The sequence below is a fragment of the Mus musculus genome, chromosome 4 (genome assembly GCF_000001635.26).
Source record: "Mus musculus strain C57BL/6J chromosome 4, GRCm38.p6 C57BL/6J".
In the NCBI taxonomy this organism is placed as follows: Eukaryota; Metazoa; Chordata; class Mammalia; order Rodentia; family Muridae; genus Mus; species Mus musculus.
Genome location: NC_000070.6, coordinates 87,862,040 through 87,875,731, shown reverse-complemented (window position 1 = coordinate 87,875,731; position 13,692 = coordinate 87,862,040). Strand labels below are relative to the sequence as shown.

The window sequence follows — 13,692 nt, the reverse complement described above, 5'->3', positions numbered from 1 at the left end:
ATTTAGAATCTGTAAATGAAAGGAGCTGGAGAGGTGGCTTAGTGGGTAAGAGCATTTACTGCTATTGTAGCGAATCTCAGTTTCCTTCCCAGTCCCAACATGGCTCAAGATTCCCTGTAACTTTAGTTTCAGGGGACCTGATGTTCTCTTCTGCCTTTGAGAGCACCTGTGCACATGTGCTACACATATGTACACTCACATACCTGTATATACACATTAAATAAATGAATAATGTACAAGATACATGAATTATAGTCTATGGAAAGATAAATGACACCATGAATATTTGCATTCATATTTGAATATTGCTATTCAAGAGATTCTTAGTAATAGAGTCAAATATCATGAGCATTTAGTATTGCTACATATTACCAAGCTGATTAAAATGGCTTTATCAGTTACACTTTCATTTATACGATATACCACTGTCAGCCTTCTTAATTCTAAGGTATCTCTTAATAGTTAACATTTAGATATGAGCTAGGGCACACGTGATCATAATTCAGTGTAATGATTATGTGAGTGGAGAAGTCTGGGAGAGAGATCTAGTTCAGGTTGCATTGGGAGGACTAGGGCCTCTCTACAGAGGAGCTAGCACTTTTGCTGGATCCTAAATGATACTTACATGCTTAGTCATGTAGCGAAATACGCTGGTAGTTTTAGGTATGGGGGCATTCCATGAGAAAGCCAAAATTGATAAGAACACAAAACATGGGGGATCTTCAAGACATTCAGAAGTGTGGAAGGATGAGAGACTATTGTAAGAATGCAAATAAAATACAGGAAAGGTGGTGCTGCTAAAAGACTGTGCTAGTTGTTTCAAGAAAGAGATTATATCATTGAAAATGATAAGCATTTAAAGGTGTTTTAAATAAGTAACAGGATGATATTTTTTGCATTAGAAAAAAATGAGTCACTTGCCATTATAAAATACATACTGAGGCAAGTTTGGAAGCAGAGGACTATATAAGCAGTAGTGATGCGTTAAGACAAGGCAGGACTTGTAGTGACTAGAGAATAGGGGCGTTGATAAGAATCTAGTTAGAATGGGAAGAGAAATTGGCTGTGAGGAATGATAGAGACCAAAGAATAGAGGATGAGCTCCATGTGCTGTAAGATTGACGAGCAATCCACCCTGCACCTGTGAGGATACAGAGGATAGGTATATGGTGGCTGAGAAGCGCTGGCTGTCAGTCGGGCAGAGGTGGTAGATGGAGACGAGAATTCCAGAGCCAGATTATGAAGGTCCTCGTGGAGCATACATATATCATTAGATTTTTAAGGTGATGTACATGGGAAGCTGTTGAAATTTTAACCAAGGAATGAAAATGAGTAGATACTTAATTTATCTAGATAATTTAGAAGGCTAAATGATGGAAAAATTGAGAAAGATGCATCACAGGGAGGCCTAGAAAAGGCAGAATTTGTGATAGTTTGGAGAGTAGTGAGCATGGCAGTAGCATGGAAGTCTTGATGTTGGGTGCTGAGGGCAACAGGGGGAAGTAGAAGGAATATTTTAGCTTTTCACTGGTAGCCATGTTCACTTGAGAAATCAGGGGGAGATGGTAAGTTTATTCTTTTCGGTTTTCTCCTAACACAAATGAAAATTTCACCTACTTGTAGGTTGCGTTATGTTTGTCAGAACTACTTTGACACAATTGTTAAGTACCTAGTTCCTTTCTGTTTCTTATGGTGATTAAATCTGTTTCTAAATTTTCTATTTTTGCCTTTTAATTTCCTTAACCTCCAGGAAGAACCTAAGAAAGTCCGCTTTGATTATGACTTATTCCTGCATCTTGAAGGCCACCCACCAGTGAATCACCTCCGCTGTGAGAAACTAACTTTCAATAACCCCACGGAGGACTTTAGAAGAAAGTTGCTGAAGGCAGGAGGGGTAAGTGGCACTCTTGTAAAACAAACAAGCAAACACCTTTCCTACTAAAAAATCCTGCTTGCTAGTATGTGATCTGACATTCGGGAAGAGCCCAAAGAGTAAAGAGCTTTAATGATTTAGCTATGGAATCGGGATTTTGAATTTAGAAGGAGGCAAACTCTTAAGTAGGTGCCCATCTGAAATGGCATATCTGGTTGGAACAGCCTTAATGTCTAAGTGGGTCAAGTTTATTTTGACCAAGCTGCCTGTACTACTTATCCTATGTATATAGGAACAAACAGCTTCTTCCTTGAGCAGGTACTGAAAACGGGCCAAAGAAATGTTCCTGCCCAAGCTTCACTCAGAGAACTAATGAGTTACTGCCGTTACTTTTCATGAATGTAGTTAATTTAAAGTCAGCTGCATCATCAAAATGCCAGCTAAGCATGGGTAACAACTCCTGAACTTGGCTTCCATGGAGCTCCCTGGTCAACCCAAGAGCCCCTCTTCAAGAGTCTCCCCACCCTGAGCAATTGCTCGCAGCTGCTGGTAGGACCTTACTGAGGTGCTCATGAGTCTTGTTCTATGAGTGCCCTGCGTCTCATGCATGTCCTCCCTCCCACTGAGAGGGCATGTTTCAATTTGGGAGAATTCTCTGAATAACAAACCGAGACCAAGCAACAGACTGCATGCACTGAGGACTAAGGTCTGTGATTAGACTGCCTTATAGAACGTTTTAGGAAAAGCTGGAGGTTAGGTGAAAAATTATATAGCATGGACTTACTATCCAGGCTTTCTTGATCATAATGAATGGAAATATAATTCTTTCACCTAATATGTTTGAGTCATTTGAATACATATTTTTCTTTTTGAATTGCCAGTACAAGAAATTCTCCTTTTAGTTGAAGGCAATAGGTGGGATAGTTTGCCCTTATAGTTGGTAAGCTGGAAAACAGTTTTGCATTTCATGCTGACACAAGTATTGAAGATGTTTGTTTTCAGCCAGTTTAGTGGCACAGAAAAAGATAATGAGTTGACCAAATTCTCCTTTAAAATCAGTATACCCCAGGCCATCGACCCTTCTTCAGATGAACTTTCTTACCTCAGACTCACATGAGACCCAACTTAGATGTAGGCTTACCTCAGATCCTCTACATTTAATTAATCTGGAAGGTTTATTTTTAATTTATTTTTTATTAGCTATTTTCTTTATATACATTTCAAATGCTATCCCGAAAGTTTCCTATACTCTCCCTCCACTCTGCTCCCCTACCCATCCACAACTGCTTCTTGGCCCTGACATTCCCCTGCACTGGGGCATATAAAGTTTGCAATGCCAAGGGGCCTCTCTTCCCTGTAGTTTTGTGTCCACGAACTTAACATTTACAAACTCACTGCTTCTGAATATGATTCACATCACTGTAAATTCTGCCACAGGGCTGTGTAGGATACAGTGCATTATTTTAGGATCATATTTTTTCCTTTATAGATCATAGACAACTATCTTGCTAACTGTAGGAAAGCATTGGACACTGCAAGGAGAAGGTACCCATCTATATAATTGTGTGACCATTTGGATTAAGTAGACTCATTCCTTTTGAGCCAGGTTACACCAGGTTTTTTTTTTTTTGTTTTTGTTTTTGTTTTTGTTTTTTGTTCTTTCCACTGAACTGCTAAATATGTATTTGAAGCTCTGTAGATAATATGTTAAGTATTGCAGAGCCACCATTAGAAACAAGGAAATGTATGTTCCTGACAGAACAGATTTTTTAACATCTTAAAATTTGGAATTCATGAAGTTCTTAGGCAAATGGATGGAACTAGAAAATATTATCCTGAGTGAGGTAACCCAATCACAAAAGAATACACATGGTATGCACTCACTGATAAGTGGATATTAGCTCAGAAGTTTGGAACACCCAAGATACATTTCACAAACCACATGAAGTTCAAGAAGAAGGAAGACCACCATGTAGATACTTCAGTCCTTCTTAGAAGGGGGATCAAAATACCCATGGGAAGAGATACAGAGACAAAGCTTGGAGCAGAGACTGAAGGAAAGGCCATCCAGTGACTGTCCCACCTGAGAATCCATCCCATGTACAGTTACCAACCCAGACACTATTGTGGATGCCAGCAAGTTCTCACTGACAAGAGCCTGATATAGTTGTCTCCTGAGAGGCTCTGCCAGTGCCTGACAAATACAGAAGTGGATGCTCACAGCCATCCATGTGACTGAGTACAGGGTCCCCAATGAAGGAGCTAGAGAAAGGATCCAAGGAGCTGAAGGGCTTTGCAGCCCCATAGAAGGAACAAAAATATGGACCAACCAGCACCCCCAGAGCTCCCAGGGACAAAACCACCAACCAAAGAGTACACATGGAGGGACCCATGGCTCTAGCCACATATGTAGCAGAGGATGGCCTTGTAGGACATCAGTGAGAGGAGAGGCCCTTGGTCTTGTTAAGGCTGGATGCCCCAGTGTAGGAAATTCAAGGACAAGGAAGCAGGAGTGGGTGGGTTAGTGAGCAGGGGGAGTGGGGAGGGGATAGGAGCGTTTTCGGAGGGGAAATGCAGAAAGGGGATAAAATTTGAAATGTAAATAAAGAAAATATCTAATAAAAGAAAAGAAAAAAATTGGAACTTCATTGCTTCTTGGCATTTTGAGTAAGAACAAATGTAAAAATGGGGAATTGGTATATATTTATTAAGAAGTTGTTTTTAAAATAATCCTTTTAATTGTTTTAATGGTTATAAAGCGTATAGCATAGAGGTTACGTATTTACCTATGGTTATTCCCGTAACAGTAACCTGGTCTGCTTTAAATCCCAACCCAGTCACTAGTTTTCATTTTATGAGGGTAGTGCATTAGGCCTCCTGGATATGCTGTTGGATAGGTAGCTGAAGTCTGTGGATTATAGGACTTGAAAGCATCAGGCTAATTATCCAGGCTATAGGGAAGGGTAAATATTACATAAAATGTTTTAAAACAGGCCCATAATCCCAGAGTGTGGAAAGATTAGAGGTCAGAGAGGCAGTGCCACTTCCTGGGAAAGTCTCCTGTTGGTGTTGGCGGCTTGTTCTACTGGGGTTCCTTTCTGAGTAACCTCCAGTGACCTTTGGCCTCTAGCTTCCTTCTTCGTGTTTCTCCAAGTAACCTTTGAAGCCCATGAATACTTTCCAATTAGGCTTCAGATGTGTCTCAACAAGTTCAAAGTGTGTGCTATGTGGGATGTTCCTTGTGTAGATCATTTGGCATGCTTAATAATATTTAAAGAACTGATTCCAGTGAATTTTGTTACAAAGTAAAAGCTTAAAAATTCACTTGATAATCCATAGATTCTGCCTTATATGTGCGGATAAAGTTGCATTCTATGACAATGTTTGAAGCATTTATAGACTACTAACTAGTTTTGGCTTAACTGGCATTGCAATATTCGCTGTTGTCTTAGTGCTAGTGGGGTCTAAAAGCTTGAACAATTTTGTTCTTATTGAAATCTTTCTCTTCATATAAGTTTTTTTTTAAATGGGTATGTTTTGGCAGACATGGAGGTACTGTGTTCATTTCTAAATACTACATTAATATATGTGGCAGATGTGTGTGGGCATTCTACCCTTAAAGAAAGAGAACTGAGACCTTCCTCCTGTGTACTATGTAAAAGTCACATGGAGCTTGCAGCATGAATGGCCAGTCTTTGTTTGAACCTCATCTACTTGGGATTCCCCTTCACTGGAGAGATTTTTATTTATAATGCTTGGAGTGTAGGTGTATAAAACAGATGAACAGATGAGGAGCTTACTGATAACAAATTATTTTTTATTTATTTATTTTTTGCTTTTTTTATTAGATATTTTCTTCATTTACATTTCAAATGCTATCCCCAAAGGCCCCTGTACCCTCCCCTCACCCTGCTCCCTAACTCACGCACTCCTGCTTCCTGGCCCTGGCATTCCCCTGTACTGTACTGTATATGATCTTCATAATACCAAGGGCCTCTCCTTCCATTGATGGCCGACTAGGCCCTCCTCTGCTACATATGCAGCTAGAAGCGTATTTTAAGACAGTGACTCAGAATGCATATAATTTTAACAGTTAAGTAAGGACCAGGTAAACTTTGTATATTGAGACAAGGTTTTTACATGAAGAATTGAATCTTGGCCAAATGGTTTGCAGTAAAGGACTTAGACCATCTTCAACATTTTTCAGAGTAATGAGAATTGAGAATGCTGCTTAATATAAATATTATAACGTTGCAGAAATATGTTTAGGTCATTCAGAAATTATTTCAATTCTGCCCTAATCTCATACCCAAATCTATTATAATTTTAAAGATGAAACTCAAGTCAGTAACTCAACTGGCAACATTTCACTACAACACAATACAATGCAAATATATCAGATATATTAACTTGATAGGATCAGAGGATACTGTTTTGATTTTTTATTAACTAAATCATTTTGTTTTAACAACAACAGGAAAATGTGTGTGTCCAGTGAGACCAATGCCATTTATATCGTTTCAGACTAGAGCTCGGTGGTTTTGGGCTTTGATCATTGGCATTGTGTTCAGTGGTGGTACACGCAATGCTGAATACACGTTTGTTTTTAGGACTACAGGGAAGCTTTGCCGTTCTACACAGGCAAATGCTGCCAAAATCACCTCAGATTCACTATGTATTTGATTTTACAGTAATTTTTGTCCTTCGCACATCAGAAACTGTATGTGGCTATATGCAGGTATGGGAAGGCTAGAGGGTAATGTCCAGGCACCTTCTTCAATTCTCTACCTTACATTTCAAAAAATTAAGATTACTTATTTTATGTTGTGTGAGTGATTTGTTCACATATAACGCGCTTTGTTTCATGTATGTGCCTGATATCCATAGAGGTCAGAAGAGGAAATTGGATAAACTAGGAGTCAATGGATGATTGTGAACTATCACATGGTTGCCAGGACCTCTGTAAGACCAAGTGTTAGCCACTGAGCTTTCTCTCTAGCCGCTCTGCCTTTCTTTTGAGATAGGGTCTTTAATAAACCTGGGTTCACTGGATTTTGTTAGACCAGCTGGCAGCAAGTACCAGGGGTCATCCTGCCGTGATCCCTTAGAACTGGGGTTGCTAGCTTGAGTTCTTATATAGTTACTGGGGATCTGAAGAGCTTGGGATTGGTACTAGCTCAGCAATCCCAGCTGTCCCACCTCCCCAGTTCTAAAACCTTTTACAGTTGCCAAGTGTGCATGGCCTGGACGTACAGTTACCTGACCCTGTGTGGCTTGCCACCCGCAGTTTAAGAAGGTGGGGAGCAATCCTTGTTTGGCTCTGTTTCTCTCTCCCTTTCTTTCTTTAATGCCAAAAGCACACAGTGCTCTTAAAAGTTGAACTTGGCTTTTCTGGAGATCAGAAGGTTGCTGTTAGAGCTGGAAGCCTCTTAGAAAATGCCTTTCAGCTCTCGGAAGAAAATGATTCCAAAGGACTTTTTGCCAGAAGGATCTTGAAAACTTGCAGATTATTTTCCTAAATAATCTTCAGACCTACAGCTCTGTGTTTAATTTCCCTCTCATGAGTAGATTTACTTTTCAATATCACATCTATTTTCTAAACTTTCTCAAAGAAATCTTCATGTACATTCCCCTGAAAAGAAAAACACCTTGTGGTATCCACTGAATTTCACCCTTAATATCAAAGGTGTCTTTGCCTTAAAAGAGGAAAAAATGCCTTTGGATTTCGGCATCGCCTTCTGAGATGATTGAAATATAGATGGTCTTTTAAAATCGGCCCAGAAGATAATTTCCTCTAAATGAGGCACTAAATGAGCAAGCAGGACTTGCAGGGATGGTGGATTTGGTTTAGGCCTAGTTCCTGCCAAGCCTTGAGGTGCAGTGTATATTTATTATTATTTTATTTATGGATCTAGCAAGGGAGGAAGTACCCTTTTTTTTGAGCATCTCCCTGTCCCGGTGAAGTATTTCTGGTTCTTCTTGTAAAAAGGAACCGATGATCATTTTTGAATCAATCCTAGAATTGTGGTGCTCAGAATGCTGGGATTAAAGGATTTGTGGTGCTGAGAGATGACTTTTGACTCACTTTTCTTCTTTTTGATACTGAAAAGGGATGTGTTAAGGTTTGTGGTCTGTCAGTGTCAAACACTGGATTGAAAAGCATATTCGCATTCCTTGCGGGTTTCCGTAGCACAGGTATGTGTCGGCCGTTGTATGTCATGCATCTAAAGCTGTCCTTTCAGAAGAGGTGGTGGTACAGGTTTGTATTTAGGCAAACTCTGAATTGAGGTGAAAGCCCTATTCCTGTTATTATCTAGCCTACGTGAGGACTCTGAGTTTCTGTTGTGGAATGGGTGCTTAGGGGATATGGAACCATGCTGAGCAGCACTGGAGACCCCAGGGTTGTGGTTCTTTTCCTCTTGAGTATATTCTTGGAGGATAAGCAACTGCAGATCACTTTTATGCTAAACACTTAAGCAGCTTGCAGGAAAGGTTTGTTATTCTTGTAAGCGATTGGGTACTGACATGAGGGTGTGGTGAGCATCGCTGTAGAGCAGTGATGGACATATGTTGGTTGTGTATAATGGTTGATCTGCGCTGTTCTTTTCCTCAAGGAATTTATACTCTGCCTGATTGTATTTTGTTGGCCTAAAATTTAATTTTGGATTTATTTAGAATATCATTTTTAAAAGATTTGTTTCTTCTTTAGAAAAATTAGTGACTCTTACCATTGTTCTGAATTCTCAATTTTTCTCAGATTAAAGCCTCTTAAAAGCTGTTTCCACTTAGAGGAGATCATGTGTATTCTATCCAGCAAGGTAGTTGCATCCTTGTGTTGGCATGACAGACACCCTAAAAGTGGTCAGGCATCTTAGAATTAAGTTTATTTCCTACTTGCTCCATTCTTTGGCCTGGACACCAAGCATTATGTCAATCTTTAGAGGCCAGTGGTTGGGTGCTAGCCTCTTTCCCTCCCACTCTCCTTCCCTCTGTCAACTCTAAACTCGCTGTTCAGGCTATTCCTGAACCGCTGGCAAGCAGCTAACTCTGAGGGTTGAAGCATTAAAACTAACCACAGCAGTTGTTAAAGCCAGGGTTTCTATAGGCAGAAATCCAATTCTGTTCAGACACCACCTGTTTCAATAGAACATCTCCAGCACCCATTTGGCAAGAATTGTTTGAGAAGACATGGGGAGCATGCTTCCAGTCTGTATTAAGTCTGCAGCATAATGCAGTCCTGGTTCTCAGTGACAGCTACATTTCTATATGATCTGCGTTTATGCAAAAAAGTTAGAACTTCTCTGAAATGCTGTTATCATGAAGTGGACTTCCAACAAAGGGTTTTGCTTGTTAAAGGGCCAGAGGGATCTGTGATGCAGACTTTCCCTCCTGCAGTTTTATCAAGCCTTCTGAACATGCTGATGTAATGTCAGGTCTGGCATTGACCTAGGTAAGGCCATGCTGTATTCTCTCTGTAGGGTGTTAGGGAACTCTTTGGGCATCTCAGCTATAAATATTATATCCCTCCTCCCATCCTGGTTATCATTTTTTTGAATAAATAAACAAACACCTTGTTACTTATAAAATGATATACAATGAGCCTACTTGTGGTCACCAGTAATACTAAAGCAGTTCTTGGTGATTGAGGAAATTAAATTTCTATGCTAGTGGGATAAATTCCTAGGAATACTGTTGTAGATTCAAAGCACAAAGGGGAATTTAAATTTTGATGGCCATGCACAGATCTCTTGTTAAAGAGGCCCTGCTTCCCCGTGCTTGCAGCAGCAGCCTGTGCAAGTACTCATTTCTGCATGGTGATTTATTACCTCTGCCTTGGTGGGTGGAAATAGCATCGCATTTGTAACTCACATTGCTCCTGTGAGTGACGATGAACAACTTTTCATATGCTTAAAAAGCCATTTCCATTTCCTTTCAGAGGCCACACTTTAATGTATTTTAAATTGGAATATTCTAAGTGTTTCAGTTTTGACTTAAATTTATGGGTATTCTTCCCACATACTTAAATTTGGAAAAGCTACAAGAAGATACGGAAGCCTTTTTAACCAAGGTCTGTGTTTTCAGGCTTTCTTCAATTTGTAACGAATTATGTTCTTAGGAATTGATTTGTCAAGACTTTGGCTTCTAAAAATATAAGTGGCTTTTGTGGCAAAGTCATCTCCACCATGCCCAGAGATGAATGGCTGGCTTCTGCATATGAAAATGATTCAAAGAAAGTAACAGAGAGATTATTTTAGTGGCTGTCACTGGACAGCTCCATTGGACTTTGTATATTTGTTTTGGAACAAATGTGGCTGTGTTTGTAATTTTCTAACATATAGCATCCTGCAACTGTCTACCTCAAACGATAACAGAATGTAGCAGTTGTTCACTAGCACTGATAAAGAGTGATTTATTTGCATATATTTAAGATTAAACAGGTGGCCTCCTTCATTTTGGTGGTGTTTGCAAGTTAATTTTCTCACATCAGGTTTTTTCCCCATCTATATGTTTGGCTGCCTCTTTCCCAACTCTGAATTAAATCATGAAAGTGCTACCTATCTATAAATCATTAATAGGATGGCAGTGTTGTGAGCCATAATTCCTGCCGTAACACAGATCTCCTGAGTTCTTCAAAGCGTGGTCATTAAAGGAGAGTTATTTATGTCATTCAGCATAGTTAGTGGTTTTCTGGTTTAGTGTCGTCTGAATGTTACACAAATTGAAGGTTAGTTCCAAGCTTTTGGAAGCACACACACAGAATAATCAGACAATTGTCCCAGAGAACTATCCCCTTGCCTTTGTGACTTCCTTTTAAATGCAGAGGGAATTTAAGTAGAGACAGACTGCTCATGACTTCAGAGTTCATATGTTCAGCTAAGTACTCAGAGAAAAAAAATGGAGGCAGGGTGTGCCCATGGGGTATAGTGAGCGCTTCTGAGGATGCAGTCCATGGTTTTGGATGGTGTTCTCCGTTCTTTCGTTCTTTTGTCAGACTTCCCAGGAGCAGAAGGCCAGCTGACTGGATGTAGAGCGTTCCTAATGTAGCCTCAATTGGGGCTTGAAAGGTCTGCAAAGGGTTATGATGTATGTGGAGGAAGTGGTCACTCATCCCTGTTTTCTTCCCACTCCCCCTGCCCACCCCCAACCTCCAGGATGCAAAAAGCTGAAAAAGTGAGAAATGTGCCCAGAAGAGAAAAAAAAATAGCTAATGTGAACATCAGAGGATTTTCTTAAAATTAAAAAAGGAAAAATTTAAAATACAGAAATACTAAAGCTGAAACGATTGCCTCCGTTTCCCTCTCCTGGGCTGACTCAGGATGCACCACCTCACAGTGGTGTGTCCAGAGTTTCTCACATGACTGGGTCTCATCCCTTACTCCTGCAGGATAAAGGAGAGTAGCTAAATGCTCGGATTGTTCTCGGCAGGCTTTTTGCCGTTGTTAATACTCTGTAATATTAGGTGAAAGCAATTTGAGAGTCGGGTAACATAGGAGAGAGGCCTTGCTTTCTGACTATACCATCCTGTGAGTTACAAGGAAGCCCAGCAGTGATCAGGATCTAAAGGTCACAGCTTAAATAAATAAACTTCTGAGATTCTTGACATAGACATTTCTGGTTTATTTCTGGGGAATGAGGATAGATGATACTTCATGTAATATAATAATCTTTATTACCATAAAGGACACAGACATCGGGTGATAGAAAGAATATTTCAACTGATACCTGAAGGCATAAATTTAGTTCTGGAATCTGCTGCTAATTTGCCTTGAGCTTTAGGTTGATATAAATATAAAAATAAGTGTAATATCTCCTTACTTCTTAGTCAAGATTACTAAAAGCAATGTGTTATATAGTTAAATAGCCAGCAAATAAGTTTTTATTTATTGAAATGACCTTCCACTTTTTGGGTTAAGTCATAGTTTTTATTAGCTGAGAAAGGGGGAAGTAAAAAGGTTTTCATTGAAAATATTTAACATAATGGTAGTATTCTACTGGAAAGAACATATTTTAGCTTCCAGGAGTATATGAGGGCATCTGCCTATAACTCCAGCTCTCTGGAGACTGAGGTAGGAGGAAGTACACAGTAAGACCCGACCTTAAAATAATAATAATAAAATAAAAATTAGAAAAGAATGAATTAACTTTCCCTCAAATTTAAAATAAATATGTACTAATTTTAGAGAATGTGGATTTTCTGGAGCTGTAAAAGAGAAGACAAACTGCTCTACTTGCTTATGACTGTAACCTCCAACATTCTACACTGATGTGTATGTGTGCAAGCGCATGACGTGTGTGTGTGTGTGTGTGTGTGTGTGCGCGCACACACACACACACACAACCTAACACTTCTAGAGGTTGATATAGCCTTGCTTTAGAGCTGATTAGAAACATATCCTGTTCCTTTATATTTACTTTCTCCCTCAGCTCTCTACTTCCTAAAATTAGAGTTACAAGTGTGGTGATAGTAATATTAAGAATAGGGAACTGTGTTTGCTGGAACTTGAGATTTTATCTTAATGATTCTGACAATAAGAATTATGATCACTAATCTTGAATCATAATAAAGTTCTTATATGTGACAAAATTTTGAAATCTCTGGCTTGCAGCAACGCTCTTATCTGAACTCCTGGCTTCTGCATCTTAAACCAGTCTTAGACATTTTATGGGTATCTATGGATGTCTGATGATGGATTAATAAACTAAGACTAGCTGTTTGGAAAGATTTATATTTTAATATAGGTTATAGTAGTATGTATTTCAAAAAATAATTTATCTCCGTCAGTATCATTTCTGCCTTTCCTTTCATTATAGGCTATTTCAAGGCCTTTGGTATTGTGGAATGAAGAAGTATCAGATACTGCTTAATGGAAAGATTGCAGAACGTAAAGAAGTCCAGTCTGTAGAATGGACTGGCCTGGCAGAGTGTGAGTTAAATGAAGGTCTAGTAAAAATGTAACTGCCCTTAGGAGCATCAACTCTTGGTAACTCGGGGTAGGCTTGTTAGTAATGGAAACAGAGGAGTGTCCGCCTCCCTGTGGTGTCTGTGGTGTCTTTGGCAAACAAAACACAGCGATTCCCACTATCTCCATTCCACAGACCCCGCCCAAGAACCAGGACATAGCTGGATGATCACAGTGGAATCTTAAGTTGTCCTCGTCCCACCTCGTGCAGAGACAGTTTGGCAATCATAAACAGTACAATTAAATTTCCGTGGGAAAAGATGGGTTTGTTATTAAACAAAACTATTCTGTCCGAGAAAATGTAGATGGAAATCACCTGTAAAAATATTAGGTAAGGTTTTCTTCAGGGCTAGGGAGATGGCAAAGTGTCTGCCGTGCTCTCACGTAAAATGCTGGACGCAGAAGCAACACACACTTGTAAGCCCAGCACTGGAAGCAGGAGGATCCTTGGCCATTACTGGCCATTATCATTCTGGCTAAATTGGTGAGTCCCGGGTTCTGTTAGAGACTCTGTTTCAAAAACTAAGGTGGAGAGTGATTGAAGAAGACACCTGATGTTAACCTTTAGTTTACACACCACCACCATAGCCACCGCCATTGCTGCCATCACCACCACTGCACTGCCACTGTCACCATCACCACAACCACCACTGCACTGCCACTGTCACCATCACCACAACCACCACCAGCCCCATCACACCACCACCCCTAGATTTGAGTTGTCTGGCCTTATTCTACCACTCTGTTTTATGATGTTTAGCTTAGAGTAACCACTTTCCTACATTCATAGGTACTCATCAAGGTCTGGCATAAGTGCAGACATCTTAAATCTTTTAGTATGACCATTGTGGCAGCTAG

The 13,692-nt window shown here is 39.8% G+C and overlaps 1 protein-coding gene across 6 annotated transcripts in view; it reads left to right on the top strand.

Moving 5' to 3' along the window:
- Mllt3 (myeloid/lymphoid or mixed-lineage leukemia; translocated to, 3) overlaps nucleotides 1-13,692 on the top strand; it is a 263,483-nt gene that overhangs the window by 157,676 nt on the left and 92,115 nt on the right. For all 6 annotated transcript variants that reach the window (NM_027326.3, XM_030253771.1, XM_030253772.1 and 3 more), the window contains one exon: nucleotides 1,751-1,894. In NM_027326.3, the coding sequence (NP_081602.3) occupies nucleotides 1,751-1,894 (144 nt within the window). The remainder of the gene's footprint in view (nucleotides 1-1,750; nucleotides 1,895-13,692) is intronic.